Source organism: Sinocyclocheilus rhinocerous, unplaced genomic scaffold (genome assembly GCF_001515625.1).
Source record: "Sinocyclocheilus rhinocerous isolate Xijiao unplaced genomic scaffold, SAMN03320098_v1.1 scaffold317, whole genome shotgun sequence".
Classification (NCBI taxonomy): Eukaryota; Metazoa; Chordata; class Actinopteri; order Cypriniformes; family Cyprinidae; genus Sinocyclocheilus; species Sinocyclocheilus rhinocerous.
In genome coordinates this window covers 885,594-906,226 of record NW_015633534.1, presented here as the reverse complement: position 1 = coordinate 906,226, position 20,633 = coordinate 885,594, and the positions used below count along the sequence as shown (strand labels likewise).

At 37.5% G+C, this 20,633-nt stretch overlaps 2 protein-coding genes across 2 annotated transcripts; one reads left to right on the top strand and one right to left on the bottom strand.

Moving 5' to 3' along the window:
• Positions 1 to 1,894: 1,894 nt before the first annotated feature.
• trim23 (tripartite motif containing 23) lies at positions 1,895 to 7,981 on the top strand. Its single transcript, XM_016557799.1, has 11 exons — positions 1,895 to 1,903; positions 3,000 to 3,195; positions 3,307 to 3,428; positions 3,786 to 4,064; positions 5,360 to 5,542; positions 5,624 to 5,839; positions 5,923 to 6,057; positions 6,420 to 6,549; positions 6,638 to 6,748; positions 6,842 to 6,966; positions 7,273 to 7,981. The coding sequence occupies exons 1-11, from the start codon at positions 1,895 to 1,897 to the stop codon at positions 7,450 to 7,452; spliced, it is 1,686 nt and encodes a 561-aa protein (XP_016413285.1). The 3' UTR covers positions 7,453 to 7,981.
• A 1,807-nt stretch (positions 7,982 to 9,788) lies between these two features.
• ppwd1 (peptidylprolyl isomerase domain and WD repeat containing 1) lies at positions 9,789 to 16,282 on the bottom strand. Its single transcript, XM_016557793.1, has 11 exons — positions 16,109 to 16,282; positions 15,740 to 15,842; positions 15,137 to 15,240; positions 14,825 to 14,945; positions 13,465 to 13,912; positions 13,161 to 13,351; positions 12,243 to 12,432; positions 11,876 to 12,057; positions 11,422 to 11,503; positions 11,159 to 11,341; positions 9,789 to 9,959 (listed from the first exon to the last, which is right to left on the bottom strand). The coding sequence occupies exons 1-11, from the start codon at positions 16,221 to 16,223 to the stop codon at positions 9,816 to 9,818; spliced, it is 1,863 nt and encodes a 620-aa protein (XP_016413279.1). The 5' UTR covers positions 16,224 to 16,282; the 3' UTR covers positions 9,789 to 9,815.
• Positions 16,283 to 20,633: the final 4,351 nt, after the last annotated feature.

Here is a 20,633-nt window from a genome sequence, read left to right as displayed (position 1 = left end):
TCCACTCAGTCCATGACCTTAATGTGCTTCTTCTTGAGCCACTCCTTTGTTGCCTTTTTTAAAAAATTTTTTTTTACTTATTTCACTCACTGAAATGCAAATCAATCTCTAACCTTTATATAATGTGTTTTTTCTGGATTTTTTGGTTGGTATTCTGTCTCTAAAATAAACCTACCATAAAAATTACAGACCCTTCATTTCTTTGTAAGTGGGCAAACTTACAAAATCAGCAGGGGATCAAATAAATATTTTCCCCACTGTATAGGTGAAATAATGTTTCACGAAGAATATATACATTTGGATATGGTTTTATTGTAAGAAAATAAATATATTTTAACTTTTCATGACTTCATTTATAGCAAGAGCAAGTTCAAGGTGCCATTGGGGGGTTTCCATGCCACAATCCAGGGATGTAGCCGTCACCCGTCTCAGTGTCATAATTCATCACATCTGTAAATTTCTTGATCTCCATCTTGTTCTCCATTTTGGCTGCAGCTTGTGTCATTTCATCCAAAATGGTCTCTCATGTTTGAATCATGAGCTGAGACATAAGCTACACTCTGGTGTACAAACTAGGGGTGCTCCGATTAATCGGCTACTGATCACTATCGGCCGATAATCGCTTTGGGATGATTGATCGGCGGTCTCTAAAAAGGCCAATCTCAAAAACCGATCTCAAGATTTATTTCTGCCGTGAGAGGTTTTGCACGACATGCAGCGGCACCGTCTCAGTCTCTGTCTGGCGCGTGTGAAATCATTATAATGCTGAAGGTGAGGTACAGTTCATATTTCTTCATTAAATAACTTATAAAGTAACTTGAAAACTTTCTGAGACATACTTTCTCAAACAGCGTGAGTGAATCACCGCGCGCGCTCTCGACTTTCTCTCTCAAAAACCGCAAATGGCTTCAAATCAAATCGCGTCTGCACTATAAGCCAGCTGCACGCTGCACAGTTGACACAGGAATTGTCACTTGCACAATCGAGGCAGTGTCGCATCGTCACTAACATTTATAAATTGCATTTATTTTTAATTCTTGCCAGTGTTAACTATTCAGCGCTCGCGCGCTCTCCTGGAGACTGAGCGCTCATGCACACTCGCAGCGCACACACATAAAGCCAGGTTCACATTACTCCGTTTGCAGTGCGAATGTGGTGCGTATTTTTTTCTGCGCTCACGTTAACGGATGTGCGTTCCAGTAGGTGCGTCTGCAGCAGTGCAGACAGAGATCGTTTCCGCTGCACGCGCTGAATTAAAGTAACAGTGCATTGTTTGCTGTAAATATGAACATGGATTGACAGAAAATGTAGTAATTACACCATAAATGCATATAATTAAAGTCTACTGTGTTTCACAGTCAACACATATGGCTTTTTGGCTAGGTTTAAAGGAAAAGAGCACCTTTTTTTTTTATTTTTAAATCTGTGTTTTTTGTTCTGTCACTGTCATCCTGTTACGGAAGCTTCTGTCACGAAAACAAATTCCTCGTATGTGTAAACATACCTGGCAATAAAGCTCATTCTGATTCTTTTAGATAAACAAGGCAATAATAGATGGCACTCCTGGAGGTAGGAAAACAAAGTTCTGGAGATATATTGGAAGTTCTTTGTAAAGGACTGGATTGGAAGTTTGATAACGTCTTTTTTCACTATCCCAATCAGACATTGGTGGGCGGAGTTTGTGTAAATAGCCTCTGTCAACAAGGCACTTAAGGCAATTAGTGTAAATAGACACTCCGAATTTGAAAAAATCCCCCACCACAAGAGTCACCTAAGAGGGGAATTCCTTTTCAAAAATGATATTCAGGCTCATTATTAAACACTCGTTAGGCACTTTACTTCCACTTTTAGAACATTTTAATTTTTATTGAAATAAATTCTAATGTGATATGTGATGGGAAAAGTGAGAAGAGCGAGCTCCGCAAAAGCCGGACTCGAACCTGGTCAATCGCGTCACAAGCTAGTTCTCCGCGCCCAACGCGTACTGCCTACACCACTGAAGAAACCGTTATTTATAAATAATAATAATCTTGTTTTACATTTGCATTAAGATTATTTTTATTACCACACTGGCAGATAATTTTACTAAAGTAAAATGCACTTAATTTAGATCCCCCCAGTAAACAAGACTAAATATCAGTTTCTTATATAGAAAATCCATCTTGATTTAAGAATTTTTTTATATTTGTACTTGAAATAAGAAAAAAAATAGTAAGAAAAGCATTTTTGCAGCATGCATGAATGAATGCAGTATTTAAACATCGCTTGCTCTCTAAAAAGGGGAGGAAACCGAAAGAAACTCTGGGTTTACCAAAGAAAACCTGCTTCTGACCAGGTTAGGTTCACAGAGTAAGTTACCATGGTAACTGACTCTGAGTATAAGTTACCTCTCTTTCAGAAACGGGCTTGACTTACCCTGCTTTCTCCGGTTTGACAAACCTCCCATTCTGAAACGGAAAACCCAGAGTTTCCCTCATTTCAGGGTTAACATACTCAGAGTTTCCACTTAACCTCCTTTCTGAAACGGGCCCCAGTTGTGCAAGCTCAGGGGATTTCAGAATGTAAATTATCACTATATAATCTTCACAGTTGAGTTCTGCTTTACAGTTATCTGTTACTTTAAATGACTATTTTGAATGTGGATGGCTAATAATTGCATAGGAAGCAGAAAAGTATATATAGGGCAGCCTATGTTGTAATTTGATTGAAGCATTTCCATTATAATACAACGTTTGACTTGCATTAATAAAATTGGGGCCAAAACCAAAAGTATTGAAAGACTTGAAAATAAAAGGAAACTCAATGGAAAAATGGACAAAAATCAAGGAAAAGCAGGAACCCGTCATCACTTCTAAACACATTTGTTGTTCGTGTGGCTCAGTGGTAGAGCATTGCATTAGCAGCGCAGACGGTCGTGGATTCGATTCCCAGGGAACACACATACTGGTTTAATTATTAATTAATTATTATCTACACGGCACAAAACATTTTATAAAAAGCTTTTATTTGTATATGTCTGTGCTATTCTCAAGGTGTTGGAGTGTGGTGTTTGCGAGGATGTGTTTTCACTGCAAGGCGACAAGGTGCCGCGGCTGCTGCTGTGTGGACACACGGTGTGTCCCGACTGCTTGACCCGTCTGCCTCTTCACGGCAGGGCAGTTCGCTGCCCCTTTGACAGACAGGCCACGGAGCTGGGTGAGTTTAACATTGCCTTTTTATTCTTTATTGTAACAGTATAATCCTAAAATTAGGATTTACGTACATAGTGGAAAGAAATGTCTCACTCCGTCTGATTTTACTCTCCAGGGGACTCGGGTGTGTGGGGTCTGAAGAAGAACTTTGCTCTGCTAGAACTGCTTGAACGGCTGCAGAATGGGGCCAGCAATCAGTCAGGCATGTCGGAGGATGCGCTTCGAGAGATGGGCGAGGTTAGAGATGTACATTTTCTATTCTAAAATGGGTGTTTCTAAATTAATAATAATAACAATTATGATGATAATGGTAATAACATTAATAATAATAATATATTATAAATAGGCATACCGCAAAAAGATGATACCAATTTTTACTCTTGTAATATTTTATTACTATATTTAATTATACAGTACATTTATTTACTTTTTTAAACCGTTATCTTATTGCTGTGGCTCCTTTTATAAGCTATATATAAACTATGTATATATTTTTATATTGTGGGTTCTATTATGGCACCAATAAATTAGGGTGTGTATCGTTGTATCATATTGCGTCATGGTTAAGGATTTTTTTTGTCATGTCTCCGTTAGTGCATAATCCGCTGTGATGAGGATGAGACTCACACTGCTTCCATGTACTGCACGGTTTGTGCCACACACCTGTGTGCCGAGTGCTCCCAGCTCACCCACTCCACCCGAACACTGACCAAACACCGGCGTGTGCCGCTGGCAGATAAGCCCCATGAGAAGATGCTCTGTCCACAGCACCAGGTGCACGCCATTGAGTTTGTCTGCCTGGAAGACAGCTGCCAGCCAGGGCCGCTCATGTGCTGCGTGTGCAAGGAGTACGGGAAGCATCAAGGACATAAGGTGCAGAACTTTAATGCAGCATAATTCAAAAACACTTGTTAGTCTTTAGGCTTAGAATATTGGCTTGGATTTCTTGATTCAGTTTTTCTTATTCACGAAGTTTTGGTTCAGTTTCAATCCTATATTGAGTCTTGTAGCAGAATTTCTGATTTCATTAACATTTTTAGGAATGTAACAATGCAGTTGTTGTTTTTTAGATGCATTGCTTAAAGTTGCTGATGCAACTGCATTGTATTTAAGAAATATCTTGAAAAAAGGAAAACTTGAAATCGCATCATATGACCCCTTTAAATAATCATTTGCAGTTGTGTTATTTCTGGTGCAGAAACACTGAAGCAGGATTATTATTGTTAAATAAAACAAACTAAAACCATAAAAAAACATTTTACTTAAAATAAACTTATTATAATTTTTTACTTGAAATAAAATAAACATGAATTAAAATATTTTAGAAAAAAAAATTCAGCTACTTTCCAAGGCAATATTTCCTGTTTTCATTTAGTTTAACCTGAAGTACTAAAATAACCAAAGCTAAAACTGAAATAAAGAATGATAAAGCTGTATAGACTTATTAAAAAAATAAATCACACACAACGAAATGACTTCACGACTTAACTAAACTAAATATAAAATGTGGAAAATGAATTTAAACAGTGTTATATTAGTATCATATTATAACTTATATATTAGTTTTTATTTTTATATTTTCTGTTTTTATTTTTATTTTATTTTTAGTTGAAGTTTTGTTGTGTTGTGTGCTTTTGTAATTTTTTGTTTTTTATATGTCTGTATAGTTTTTATTTTTTATTTCAGTTTATACTGTTTTACTTCAGTTATACTAAATTAAAATGAGAACTGCAACTAGCTGAAATCGAATTTTTAAATATTTTATTTCTGTTAACGTTTATTTTATTTTGAATAACGAAAATGTTTTTTAATGGTTTTAATTTTAGTTTCAGTTTAACTATATCCCCGATTCAAAGTATTAACAAGACATATAATAGTCTATCAATTATACAAAAACAAAACTGTTCATTTATGTATGTATGCATGTATGTATTTATTTTACTTAATTTGCTGTTCATTGTATTGAATTTAATTTAATTCAGTTGTTCTCAATTTAGTTGAATCAAATACAATGCCAGTGAATCTAGAGTCAAATCAGTTCACTGTCAGTCAAACAATTCTTACCCATCCTGAGATCATTCACACATTTCTGTCTTATTGCAAAGAGGATATTTTGTACCGAGCCCGATTCACATGTTCAATCTTTTTTCATGAAAACATTTCACCAGCATGCTGTTCTAGAGGCAGAAGCCAACCAGATCCGAGCATCTATCCTGGATATGGCACACTGCATCCGTACGTTCACAGAGGAAGTGTCGGAGTACTCCAGGAAACTAGTGGGCATCGTGCAGCAGATTGAAGGAGGAGAGCAGATCGTGGAGGACAGCATGGGCATGGCTCACACTGAACATGTATGAGTGTGTTTTGGGTGTTCATATTGCATTTGCAATCTAAATAAGTTTCCACTGAACTCTCCCTTGGTTTCCACTCAGGTATCAGGAACAGCCGAAAGCGCCCGGTCTTGCGTGCGTGCCTATTTTGCGGATCTACACGAGACGTTGTGCCGTCAGGAGGAGATGGCTCTGAGCGTGGTGGACGCACACGTCCGAGAGAGGCTGATCTGGCTTCGACAGCAGCAGGAGGACATGACCATACTGCTGTCACAGGTGTCCACTGCCTGTCTGCACTGTGAGAAAACACTGCAACAGGTAGACTCAACACCTGACAGGATCAGTGGGATCATAAGCAGTTCAGGCATTTGAGTTGCTTTGTTGTTGTGTTTTTCCGCTAGGATGATTGCAGGGTGGTTTTGGCAAAACAGGAGATCAACCGGTTACTAGAGACACTGCAGAAACAGCAGCAGCAGTTTACAGAGCTGGCAGACCACATTCAACTGGATGCAGGCATCCCTGTTACTTTCACCAAGGTAATTTGACCTTTTTGTGTCATAGCAAGGTTAGTTCAGCTTGTAAAATGTTATGTGGTGCAGTAATTCATGATATTAAAAAAAAAAATTCAATTTGTATTTTAAGTTTTTTTTTTTATATATTGAACTAAGGTGACAATACATCCTGATGGGCATTTTTAAATTGCCTAAAATGCCTGTTTTTTGGTTTGTTTTCCTATTATTTTCATACTTGCTGAAGGTAATAACTGAAAAGTAGTTTGATGAATGCATACCAATAGAAAAACAAAGCCATTTTAGGCAATTTAGGAATCCCAGTCTGGGGGAAAAAAAGAGGACGTATGGTCATCCTAATTAAACTGATGAGTTCATCTTTTCCCCAGGACAACCGTGTGCACATTGGTCCAAAAATGGAGATCCGGGTTGTGACTTTGGGTTTAGATGGAGCTGGCAAAACTACTATTCTCTTCAAACTGAAGCAAGATGAGTTTATGCAGCCTATACCAACCATAGGTATCTACATGAGACTGCAATACATGATGTATACAAATCCCAACATGCCTCGTTGTTTAGATAATCAGAGGTTTTCTTTCTGTTTTAGGTTTTAATGTAGAAACCGTTGAGTACAAAAACCTGAAATTCACCATTTGGGATGTTGGTGGCAAACACAAACTCCGTCCCCTATGGAAACACTACTATCTGAACACACAAGGTAACAGTTCACTTTACTGTGGTGTTGAAACTCAGTCACATTACTTGCATAATGAGTGTGTATGACTGAAATTGGTCTTCTGTTGTCTCCCAGCGGTGGTGTTTGTGATTGACAGCTGTCACAGAGACCGGCTGATGGAGTCTCACAGTGAACTGGCCAAACTGCTGACCGAGAAAGAGCTCAGAGATGCTCTGCTGCTCATCTTCGCCAACAAACAGGTGAGAGATTTGACAAATGTTTAGTTTAATTAGAAATTCTGAGTGGAGGGACATTCACACAAACACATCTCATTATTGTGCCTTATATGCACATGTATAGAAAAATATTTTAATAATCAATTGCTGATGACATAGATTGGTAAAATGTGAAGAAAAAAATAATAATCAGAATATCAACTTGCCTAATAAATATGCACGTGGTGTATATTATGAATTTGTCAGATTATTGCATTTTGCCAATATGTGTGTTCTTTGTGAATCAAATCCTTGACCTTGAACTCATAAACAAGATTTGTCTCTCTGTAGGACTTCCCCGGTGCGGTGTCTGTGGAGGAGATGACGGAGCTCCTGAGCTTACACAAACTGTGCTGCGGCCGCAGCTGGCACATCCAGGGCTGTGACGCCCGCAGCGGCATGGGTCTACACGAGGGGTTAGACTGGCTCTCACGCCAGCTGGTGGCTGCAGGAGTTCTGGATGTGGCCTGAGGGACGCTTAACCACACTTAATAGACTTACGACTTAAAACTCAAGCCGGTCCATGCCATTTGCAATCACCCTGCTCGTGTTTACCCACAGTACCACGTCATACCATCATACATTAGTAGACTTGCTGATGTGTGCGCTCGTGGCTCAATGGTGTACATAAGTGGAGCTTAAATAAAAGTGATTTAAGCTAGGACTCCAGGTTAAATACATGGCAACATGCTGCCAGTTACCATCAAACATCATTTCAACTCGGCTGTGGCAGTTGCTTTGGTTGCCCTGTAGACTTCCATTGTACATGCTTTACTGTAAAAATGATTTTTGTTGGTTTTTACATAGTCCCTGCTTGGGTCCCTATTACAGAGAGTGGTAATCAAAAACATTTGCAGATGCTGTTCTTTAATGTGCATTTAACCTGGACTATTCCTTTAAAAACAAGTTGATGGACATTAACTAAACTTTCTGTCAAAAACAGTCAAATGTGCTGAAAATGTACTCACTCTCAGGCCATCTAAGATGTAGATGAGTTTGTTTATTCATGGAAGCAGACTTACAGAAATGTAGCATTACTTCACTTGCCCGCCAGTGGATCCTCTGCAGTGAATGGGTGCCGTCAGAATGAGTGTCCAAACAGCTGATTAAAAACTTCAATAATCCACACCACTCCAGTCCATCAATTAACATCTTGTGAAACAAAAAGCTGTGTTTGTAATCAAAATCCACTGATATATTTGTTTAGAGCTGTTATGGCTTGTAAACGGTTTTTGATCTGTGCGTATTTCTCTCCTGATTCAGACAAGACCTCAATTTTCACCGGAGAAAGCAGTATTATGGATTATGGACTCGTATTTTAGCTCGTCTTGATGAATTAAGTTTCTTGCAAACAGATTTTTGCTTCACGAGATGTTAACTGATGGACTGGAGTGGTGTGGATTACTTGTAGATTATAGTGATGTTTTTATCAGCTGTTTGGACTCTCATTCTGACGGCACCCATTCACTGCAGAGCATCCATTTGTGAGCAAGTGATGCAATGCTACATTTCTCCAAATCTGTTCAGAAGAAGAAACAAACTCATCTACATCTTGAGTACATTTTCAGCATTTCTTTTCACTTTTGGCTGAACTATTCCTTTAACATGTAGTTTATGATACTCATCTTTTCATGGTCACTTTACTCATTTTGGTCATTTGTGTAATAGTAACTAATGCCTGGAGATATTTTGCACATATATAGTAGATGTGCTTAAGCAAAATATACTGGTCATTTCTGTACAGACACCCTCATGAAGTCCCAATAGTGTTGTTTAAATAGATCTATTAAATGTTTTAATCGTAGGCAAAGCCCCTTAGGTAAGGAGAAAACTAGGCATCAATCACCAGATTCATGGTTTCTACAATGTGAAGTGCCTGTTAATGTGTCAGATTAGCTGCTGAAATGGTAAGAAAGGACATGTGATCAAATCCATTGCTCAAAAGTTACATGTAAGTAATGGGGTGAATTTCACAAAACCTGCCAATAACATGAATAGGTCATGATTTCCTTTAATATCAAAGAAAAAATATATATATTGTGAATGTAACCCACATGCATTTTTGTGAGATTCACCCAAAGGCATACCATTATTCTTGTTTTTTATGGCTATTGTGAATTTTTGGCTTTAAATGAGCCTTTAAATATTTATTGAAATGTACATTGTGGTCTTAAGACTGGTGCATGGGTGTAGGTGTATTTTCACCATGTTTGGAGAGATGGATGTGTCTGTGGCAAAAAAAAATAATGTTACTGATATTTGTATTTCAAAGGAGGATTGTAGTTGTCATAAAATGTATTAACTCGCTCCCAGTTCATTGGTCCACTGCTCATTAATATCTCATTTGTTAGAGCAAGTATTTCTTAGCATCTTAAAGCAAACACTGTTAACATTATGTGAATATTGGTTCATCGGTGTACTTCAGCTATAACACAGATGTGGCTGTATGTAAACGCTCCATTATTTGACACATTATCCACATTAGTCGGTTTTAGGAACCATCCTTTGGTTTGAAACATTGATCCTCATTGCTATGTAGTGTTGACTAACTGTACTTAGGTGAAACGCATGTGTGAAGCCTTTCCTTGTCCCCTATCGCAGGAGGATCTGAAGTTGTGAAAGGCTTAGTCGTTAATGTGAGTTTTGGAAGCCTCTCAAGAAGCACAGTGCACATCCACGTTTGTTGTTGATTTGATGACGGCTTTTTGTATAACCATTCATAATGTTATGCTATTAAAAACAAAGCTGAAACACTTCACTAATGAAACAGTATTTTTTTTTTTTAAAGATACTTTATTTTACAAAATCAGAAGCGAACAGCTCAGACTGCACATCTATTTGACGGTGATGTTTATGATGCTTATGTCTTCATACGGTTTGTCGGTTTTGGGGTTGACTTTTAAGTTGGAGATCCTCTGGACCACCTCCATACCTTTAGTGGTCCTCCCAAAGACTGTGTGCTTGTTGTCCAGCCAGGGCTAATTGGAGAGAAAATTAGATAAAAAGTTAATTAAATTGACTCCGCTCAAAATGAGTAACTTAGTGATTTTCCCAGATTCATGGTAACTACAAGACATTCACAAAGTGACAATGGTGTGACATTTATTTTATGACTACACATTAACTGAATGACTTAATTGTGTAGTTAGGGCGATTTTTATGATTGATTTGGGTGTTTCCTGCCTCTGCTGCTGAAACTAGAGCCCAATAAGCAAAAGTCATCATAGGGCACACAATACATACAGCGTGAGCAGTGTAGTCTGATTCACGCGTTTTTAGTGAAAAAATACAGCATATTCAGTGTCCGATTCCAGAACCTTTACCGAATCATTCAAAAAGATTCACGAGCTCATCTGAATCAGTATGATGGATCCTTCAATAAATTAACATGAATTACTGAATCACCATCAATTAACATTACTCAATGGAATATTTTAATAGAATACATTAAAAAGTGTATATAAGCATAGAAGTACATGATAAAATTCTCGAGTTTAATTCTGTAATAATTCTATACATTGTTACAACAGTTAACATATTATTCATAGTTGATTCTTGTATCTGTTAAATATATAGAATAATATATAGAAACAGAATGGCATAGTTTCATAATTTTGTTCTGTATAATTTACAGCAATAACAGAGTGAATATGGTTTTTTCATAAGCAAAATGGACACTGTAGCTGAAATACACCCAAATGATTTAATTAAAATCACTCAGAAATGAATTGAGGAAATGTGCATTGATCTCAATCCCCCAATTTTTTTTTTTTTTATTTTTTATTAAAGAAATTAAGCAGGGATGCATTAAATTGATCAAAAGTGATGAAAACATTTGTTAATTTTAAACTAATTTTAAAAATCTTGAAAAAAATTATATTCTGAAAAAAGTACCGTTTCTTAAAAAAAAAAAAAAAAAAAAAAAAAAAAATCCGCACAACTATTTTCAACACCGATAAAATTTTGAAATGTTTAAGCGTCAAATCAGCATTTTAAAATATGAAATTAAATATTAGAATGATTTCTGAAGGATCATGTGACACTGAAGACTGGAGTAATGATGCTGAAAATTCAGCTTTGCATCACAGCAATAAATTAAATTTTTTATTTCATAAAAAAAAAAAAAAAAAAACTTATTGACCACAAACAAAAATACAAAGCTGTCTGGACGACTTACAGTTGGGACGACAGTGATGAAAAACTGCGATCCGTTGGTTCCCGGGCCTGCGTTGGCCATGCTGAGGGTGTAGGGTCTGTCGTGCCTCAGTGTGGCATGAAACTCGTCCTCAAACTCTCCCCCCCAGATGCTCTCTCCACCCATCCCTGTGCCTGTGGGGTCTCCGGTCTGGATCATGAACCCCTACACATGAGAAGTCACCTGTTCAACTCACATCCACCAATCCGGAGGCACACGTCTAAACACTCGACAGGAGCTCATACCTTGATGACACGATGACATATGTGGCCGTTGTAATAACCGTTCCTACTGTGGACGCAGAAGTTCTCCACAGTTTTGGGGCATCTAAGGAGAAAAATAAATAAATAAATAAACAAGCATACTGGCTTCTCAGGCCAAACTGATATTAAACGATAAAACAAAACATACTCCACAGGAAAGAGCTTGATATGGATGTCGCCCATTGTGGTGTGAATGATGGCACTGTCTGACACTCTTTTGGGCCCTTCTGCTTGTGTCGCGGCCATCACTTCCTCTTTAGACGGCTTCTCATTAAAGATGTCACGGTCAGAATCAGCACTCTTGGTGTCCTCCGGCTCTCTCTTTGTGAACTGTTCAAAATAAACGTATATTATTAAGGCCCGTTCACAGCATGAACAATAATTGTAAAGTTTAAGTAGATGAGTTTGTTATATTAAACGATAAAACAAAACATACTCCACAGGAAAGAGCTTGATATGGATGTCGCCCATTGTGGTGTGAATGATGGCGCTGTCTGACACTCTTTTCGGCCCTTCTGCTTGTGTGGCTGCCATCACTTCCTCTTTAGACGGCTTCTCATTAAAGATGTCACGGTCAGAATCAGCACTCTTGGTGTCCTCCGGCTCTCTCTTTGTGAACTTTTCCACCATTTTTTGAATATAAATACAGCCCACACTTATAATCAACAGAACATTATCATCCTTAGTGTGAACAGCTACACCCTATAGAGTCTAAAGTGTGTCAGATTCTTCTGGATATTAACAGAAAAAAAATCAAGGTTTCAAGCTAACACTGGAAAAGCTGTGAGTTTCTGGAATCCCACCATGTAGAAGCGGTTCTTCTTGAAGGCGGTGCAGAAGATGGTGGGGTCTGGATCAGTGCTCTGCAGCGCTGGGTTCTCAGAGGCCTTCATCTCAATGGTTGGTGCGGCCTGCATGGCCTTGGCTATTCCCTGAAACAGACTCAGCTGCACCACACGGATGTTCTCCTGTTTGCCCAAGATCCGCACACACCTTTACAGCAAAAACAGTTCAGACACACAGTAGTAAAAAAAAAAAAAGACTTTCAGAACGGCTGAAAAGATTCAATGTAATGACTCGTGTGGAGTAACCATAAACTATAAAGTAATAACATTCCCCCTACACATTAGCTCTTAAAAATAAAGGTTCTTTATTTGCAATCTGAGGTTCCATGAAGAACCGTTAACATGCAACTGTTAAATGTTATTTACATTGAGAAAAAAAAAAATGGTGTGAAAAATTGAATACATTAAAAGTAGACATTTGTAATATAATATTTGCAAAAAAGGGTAAAAAAAGGAAGTACTTTTTACAAATATCAAAAATTATGTATTCAAATATTCCATTTTTGAGGAGTTGTACCACATGACAATTCACAACCTGAACTGATTTTGCCACGTTATTCAAGTCATCTGATATTTTAAGAGATTGACCCAATCATGAGTGTTGGCAGAGGTCCTCTATATGATATTTAATTTTACATATTAGTAATCATTTATGTTAAAATATTTTATAATGAATAATAATAGTGATGCCAAACAAACTAAGCTTCTTGTGTAGAACTTCATTCTTTTAAATGAGGCTTTTCTTTATTATGATATTGGAAGAGTTGTGCCACCTTGACAGATTTTACATTATGCTCCCTACAAAAAATAATTTCGGAATGACAAACATGCTCATCATAGAAGAGGTGTGTTTATTGTGTGCTGTGTATTCTCTACCTGTTAGTCTCCACGTTTATGACTTTAATGCCCAGCATAGTGCCGTAAAGCACAAAGTGTCCGGTCTCGTCGAAGATGATGTTGGTCAGTCGGATGCCGTCCACCTTCTCCAGCTCTCGCTCCACCGCCATCCTGCGGCCAAACTCCATATCAGGCAACTGCTGCCTCATCTGCTGGAGCTCCGTGAACATCTGCCATCAAGTGCATACCAACGACAAATTACTTGAAGTTCTTCCAACGTGCATTTGTTAACCTTTAAAATCAGTAAATATATAACTATTAAAATGATAAGACACTAACTTACGGTTAATGATTCATCAAACACTCTCATCAGCTTCCCAGTGAGGAAACGGAAAATCCGGACTTTGCGGTCAGTGGCGATGGTGGCCATTTTCTTGCCGTCTTGGGAGAACGCCAGGCTGGTGGGATACGTTCTGCATTTGGCAAACTCGTACAAGTCCGTGTCGGTCTTGAACTCCCACTCCACCTGCCGTGGAAATTTGAATTCGCTCGGGAGCCCCGTCCAGTATTCCAACATTCCCGCTTTATCAGCCGACACTATGACGCGATACTTGGGATTCAGGCGGATCTGAGACAGTGGCGTGGTGTGCATCTTTGCAAACGTGTGCAGGGGCTGATTACTTCCCCGTCCGTCGTATACAAAAATCTTCCCAGTCGATTTCTCCGAACAGGCTACGGTGGAGATGGCGTCTCCCGGATTATAGATCCACTCGCACTGGCCTGGATGAAAGCTGGGAAAAAAAGAAACTTACTTAATCCTCGGATGGTCTTTGGTCACTTTAAACTGAAAAAAATTACGTTTTGAATTTTTTACGTTATCAGAATAGCATAAAACTTGCTATATGAACACACACACACAAATAATGGACATGATTATAAAAAGCGGGATGGTCTTAAAAAAATAGTCACACTTACAAAAATACACATTTGTGACCCTGGAGCACAAAAGCAGTCTTAAGTAGCACGGGTATATTTGTAGCAATAGCCAAAAATACATTGTATGGGTCAAAATTATAGATTTTTCTTTTATGTCAAAAATCATTAGGATATTAAATAAAGATCATGTTCAATGAAGATATTTTGCACATTTTCTACCGTAAATATATCAAAACAATTTTTGATTAGTAATATGCATTGCTAAGAACTTAATTTGGACAACTTTAAAGGCGATTTTCTCAATATTTTGATTTTTATGCACCCTCAGATTCCAGATTTTCAAATCGTTGTATATCAGCCAAATATTATCTTATCCTAACAAACGATACATCAATGGAAAGCTTATTTATTCGGCTTTCAGATGATGTATAAATCTCAATTTCAAAAAATTGACCCTTATTTTTTTTTTTTAGGTTTTGTGGTCCAGGGTCACATTTCTTTCTTTCTCCCACCAGATAACACCAAACTGCTCAATATTTTTGCTTACATATTTTGAAATAAATGGTGTATAATTTAAAAGTATTGTCTATGACCATGAAATATTTAATACAGAATATTAAAGAATATATTTTATTTAAAACATAAATAAGGGTACATTATTTTCATTAAAAAAATTAGGAATATCACAGGGTTAAAATAAAGCAAAACATGGATGAAAAAAAAAAAAACCTTACAGCAAATTCACACACAGAAGAGCCAGATTTTACCCGAGTTTGAGCATGTTGATCATGTCGAAGTTAACGACATCAAAAACTTTCATGGCCTGATCATCACCCACAGAGCAGAAAAGCGCTCCCTCCGCACTGACGGAGATACACTCCATCACACCTACATGCCAGAAACAAACACAGACAAATTATTTACAAATACTATTTTTATATATTTTCTGAAAGAAAACCCCACTACCACAATGCTAGGCTTGTTGTAAGTCGCTGAGAAGTGCTTGGTATGGTGTTGCTCTCTTGTTCTAGACGGTTCGCTAAGCGTTTGCTAGGGTTTTGTAATAACAGGACACCTACCCAAATGGCTGCGGAAGTGCTTGACAAACTCTACTCCTTCATCCTCTTTCTTCTTCCAGAATTTCACATGCCCATCTTGACTCGCTGTTATGATAAAATCTGTTCTGGGATGGTAAAAAATGACAATCAAGTCAAACAAATGCACTTGTCTTAGGGCTGTAAAATCGATTAATCGCTTCCAAAATAAAAGTTTGTGTGTACATAATGTATGCATATGTACTGTTTATATTTATATGTATATAAATACACATACATACACGTATAAATTTAAGTAATATATGTAATATATATTAATATTTATATATTTGCAAATATATGCATTTATTTTTCTGTTACATAAGGTTGTAAACTCTGCTTGTCAGATTTTTAAACTGGTCAATCAGGTAAATTTATCTAGCTGGCTGATGATGATTTTTGGGTTTTGGAGTCTCCAGCGGAATTACTAAGCTATAATAACATAAATAATTATATATGTATATAGACTGAGAGAGGGGTTTTTTTCGTGGTGGGGTTAACGAAAACTACTGGCCTGACCGGGCATGCAATAAAAACAATGTTAATATATTATTAATATTCTGAGGTGGCAAATTGGAGGGAACTTACTTGGAGCAAACAATGTGTGTTATAACATCCCTGTGCATGTAACTTCTCTCATACATGGAGGCAGAGGGTAAATTGTCCAGGTACAATCTTTCATACTCAAGAACTGCAGCAGAAGACATATGATCCATTAATAAAACAGTTATCTCAGTCTAAACCAAACAGCACGATGCTATGAACACAGAAGACATGCAATATTTGATAGAAACGGCTAACTGTAAGCTAAACTTCATTAGCTTACAATCTAGGCATATTATAAGTAACTATAATGCCCACAAACGTTGTCTAGGGTTCTAGTTAGGCAGCTCACTAGGTTTAGAGACACAGTCATAGACTCTTCCGGGTTTTTGCAGCATAAAATCAAGAAAGTACCTTTCTTCTTTTTTGTTTGTGTGGCCTCACTGGGCAGCGGCCCGACCCATCCGCCTTCATCTTCATCTAGTTTGCGTTTATTTTCAGAACCATCACGGCTCACGTCGGACGCCATTTTCAAATTAAAGTTTATATTTCTTCTTCGATGGTGGTTTTAACGCAACCAACTGCTCTCCTACCACACACCGCCGATTACAGGATGGGAGATGAACTTCAGTTAGCAGGCACTCGACCAAAATAAAGAGCATTCTCCTCGAAAACATTATTTTCTTCATTTACGGTAAAAAATGGTAAATTCTTGTCATACTGTACAACAGAAAGTGCTGAATCCTGTTATATTTAACGCTGCTCATTTGTTGAGTGGTAAATTTATGTTGTAACACAGGACATTTTTGTAAGGGTTAACATGAAGCAACATACTGACACAGCGAGTGATGTAGGCTGACAAATGAACACACATTTTATAGAAGTTTATGTATAAAGTGCAAAGTATTGAAATTTGAAAATTAAAATGTGTAAATCTCTTTTACAGCATGCCTAAGTGTGTCTCATCAGGTAATCAAAAGTTCTACACACTTGCAGTCTTCACACCAACAAATGAAAAGACCGTCCATAGAAAGGAATACTACATTATAAATTTAATTTAAATTTTTAACTTTAACTTTAAATGCATACGACATTATACACTTAACATATTTACTTGATTACCCAATGGCTGGAAGGTTTTTTCTTCTTCTGTGTTTATATATTATTGCTTATTAATTTGACATTTCTTACATTTCAAATTACTACAACATATTTAGACAGATTGTCAATGGTCTGAAACCCTCTCCGTTTCCCGATTATTTGTACATACACTAGAATTGAATAGCTTGGAAATGGATCTACAACAATTTCCGGACTCATAACCCTCAACAACTTTCCATGTGAGGGTTCACAATTTATTGGTTCCAGACGTTACTGAGTTTCTGCTGCTATAGCCTCACACAACTCATCAATGCTTAAATTATATTCATACCTGGCAATGTGAAATTGCTTTATTTTGCATTTGCAAAGTACTTCATTATTATTTGTGTATATGATATTTAAATTATTAGCATGTAAACTATCAACATACAAAGAATGATTATGAGAATATATATATATATATATATATATAGGGTTACACTTTATTTTAAGGTGTCCTTGTTACAGTGTAATTATACATTTCAGCACTGAGTAATATTAATTAACTAGGGCTACTAACTATATGGTTAGGGTTAGGATTAGGGCTTGGCTTAGGGTTACTTGCAAGTAATTATGCATAATTTATTACTATAATAAGTAGCCTACATGTAACGTGTAACAAGGACACCTTAAAATAAAGCGTGTTTTCCAGTTTTGTATTTGTTTTGTATGTGATCTGTGGCAGTAAATCAGTGCACTGTCACATAGTCACCTCAGGGTGTCGCTGCAAGCTAAGCGGCAATCCTCAATCAGCGAACAAACATCTAGCGCGGCTAAACGCATATGAAATACCACTTTCATAACACTGGACGATATTTTATTTTTAGACTACATTCTATTTTTATTTGATAGATAACGACATTTACAAACTCTTATTTTCTATTCTGTTGTTGATTTACTGTCTGTGCCACTGTTACATGTCACATGAAACACCTGCGCTTCAGTTAAGCATATAAAAATATGGTTAAAAAATAAATCATAATATACACTTATATACAAAACAACGTCGATGGTAAAAAAAAAAAAGAAAAAAAAAGGAAATAGACTTGACTTTACAAAACTGACAGTCTAACTAATCGACACTCGTTTATCGTTTATACTCGTATATAATTGTATTTTATTTATTTATTTTTTTGGGGGGGGGGGGGGGTATTGACATTTATTGTGAAAATAATGTCAAAATAAATTTCTTTTCAATCGCATATGACTCTAAATAGGACTTTAACTTGTTACGTGCCTCGGACAATCTGAATGTTAAGCATAAAGATGGTTGTTAATCGTTTATTTAGGGTTTGTGTTGTTACCTGCTTCACCTGACGAGCAGACGCGCGCGCCCCGGCAGGCACATCTGCAATGACGTCATGCCGAACCTCCCGGCGGTGTTGGAGTTTGAGTGCTGCCTCAAATCCGGCTTCAGTATTAAAGGCTGCAAGCCTCTGATCAGCGCTGCTGTCCTGCAAGCGCACCGATGTGCGTTACTGTTATTATTCATCTCTGGTGAATCAAAGAGCACGAGACCAAACAATAAGCCATCACACACGCTGGAAACAGTTAAACATGAGCTGATTACACAAACTTATTCAACAACTTTTTCATATTTTGGAGTTTTTTCCCCCTGCATTGCTGATGAAGTGAGTTCATGAGGAGATTTTTTTTTTTGTTCCTGTACAAGGACACAACTACATTTGTTGGCATGAGAATGGCTTGAAGCGAAACGAGAGATTTGCTGAAGAACGCACTGAAGTGGAATCAAATGAAGATTTCTACTGTCTGCGTGTGTTCTACAATAAAAGATGAAGACGGTAACTATCATTTCTTACGGTCTTTCAGACAGGAAGGATAGTCTGGGCATTCCCAGTGGAGTTTGCACAGAAGATATCAATGCATGTCAATATAACGGAGTCTGGTTTTAATAGTAGCCTGATCCTTTGTGACGGCTTTATCTCAGACGACAACATTAATGAAAGATACTAAATACAAAAAGAAAAAGAGTCCCTTGGTGCACATTGGTAGTCTTCTCATTGGTCTTGTGTGTTTTTATTTCAGCGGTCAGTGTAATAGTATTGGGCAGTTGCCATCTGTCTGGGTCAGACACGTTTTAGACTCGAGCTGCTGTCTGGAAGAAGCCGTTTTATTAAACTCATGAATGTTCGTCTGCACAGTTACCGCTTCAGCTTCTGCTGCGATAGTAAGAAACACATGCGAAAGGAGCTGACATATAGGATATATCTGTTGGAACTGGACGACTCTTAGGCTGGAGGTTCTAGCATTTGATTTGATGTTCATCCGGTGAGTTACTTCTAAAGTTGCCTTTACTGTCACATAGAGCACTATACATTGAGTCTAGCAACGGTACTGTAACTCAGTCCTGATTCATAGATAGATAGATAGATAGATAGACAAAAGTTTGTAAGTGATCAGAAGGAAGACTGTCCATTGTATTGATTTTTGCTTTTGAATTGATACAGTCTTGCTTTCAATTATTATTGTGGCACTATGCATTCAAGATAGATAACTATAACTTTCTTCTGTGGAAGATAAAAGATGAAGTTTTGGAAAAAATTTTGTCCATGCAATTTTTGTTAGTTTTGTTAGTTGTCACCAAAACTATTTGGCTACCAGTTTTCTTCTTTTGAGAAATGCACACAGGTGGATTAGTACACGATGACAGAAGTGTTATCCATTTAAAACACACTTAAAAGTGTATGAACACATTGCAGCATGTAATATCAAACCAAGTCTCATTTTGTGTGAAGTGTCACTTTGTGTGTTTTTATATAACAAATCAATTGAAATATACTGTTCAAAATGAAGAGAAAAATAATTTGATGTCAAACGTTAGTGGATTAAGTTCTGCACCTGTGTTACACTGATAGGACACCTGTGCAAACTTGAGGAGAACTGACTTCATACATCCACCAAAAACCATCTAGAGACCAGCTGGTAGTGCTGCAAAACTGCAAATGCAAGGCTGTAACTGCAAAAGAATGGCTCAGAGAAGTTATGTTTGTTCTGAGAGGAGCTGCAGTAGCATTTGAATGCAAATGACACTTGATTTCATGCTTTGTACATTAAATAAATGCTTGTTGATTTCATTCACACATCAAGAATTTGGAAAAGTTGTAATTGGCTGGTGAAGCTTCAGTCTGATCAGCCACCAGTCAAGTTATTTGCAACAGGTTTTTGCAGCATGGATTCATGCCTTGAGTCGGAAACAGGCAGGGCAGCTAATAGTCAAGTGCAGGTGTGAAAATGATAACCTGAAGTTACAGCATCCCACTCAACACCTATGAGCTCAGCGTTATGTGTGTGCGTGTGGGATCAAACCGGTTCAAGTCCAGATGTTACAGCTATGGAATTGCAATCTGCTCCCGATGTTTGATAAGACAAAGCATGCTTAGTATTTGCAGTTAAAGAGCTATGTTCAGTCAAAATCCATTTTAAGATCACAAACTGATAATTTTCCCCTGACAAGTTTCCCCCCTACTTTCATTCATTTCCAGGCAAACAAATGGATCGTTTGGGACAAGCTCCTAATATAGATCTGCTGTTTTGGAATAACATGAAGAGAATTCATATGGATTCTTGCCCTGCTCATGGCTGACAAAGGTGCAGGATCCAGTCACCTTTAGGAAGTCCTTTAAACCTGGGATTAAGTGTGGACTGAGATTCAAATGTGTCGAGGATGCTTGTCACGGATATGTTATGGTGCGAAGCTGGATTGATCATATCGCTTTAATCCTCTTGTAGCCTCCTCCAATCCCCCTACCCCCACCCCATGTCAGATCTTCCCTAAATT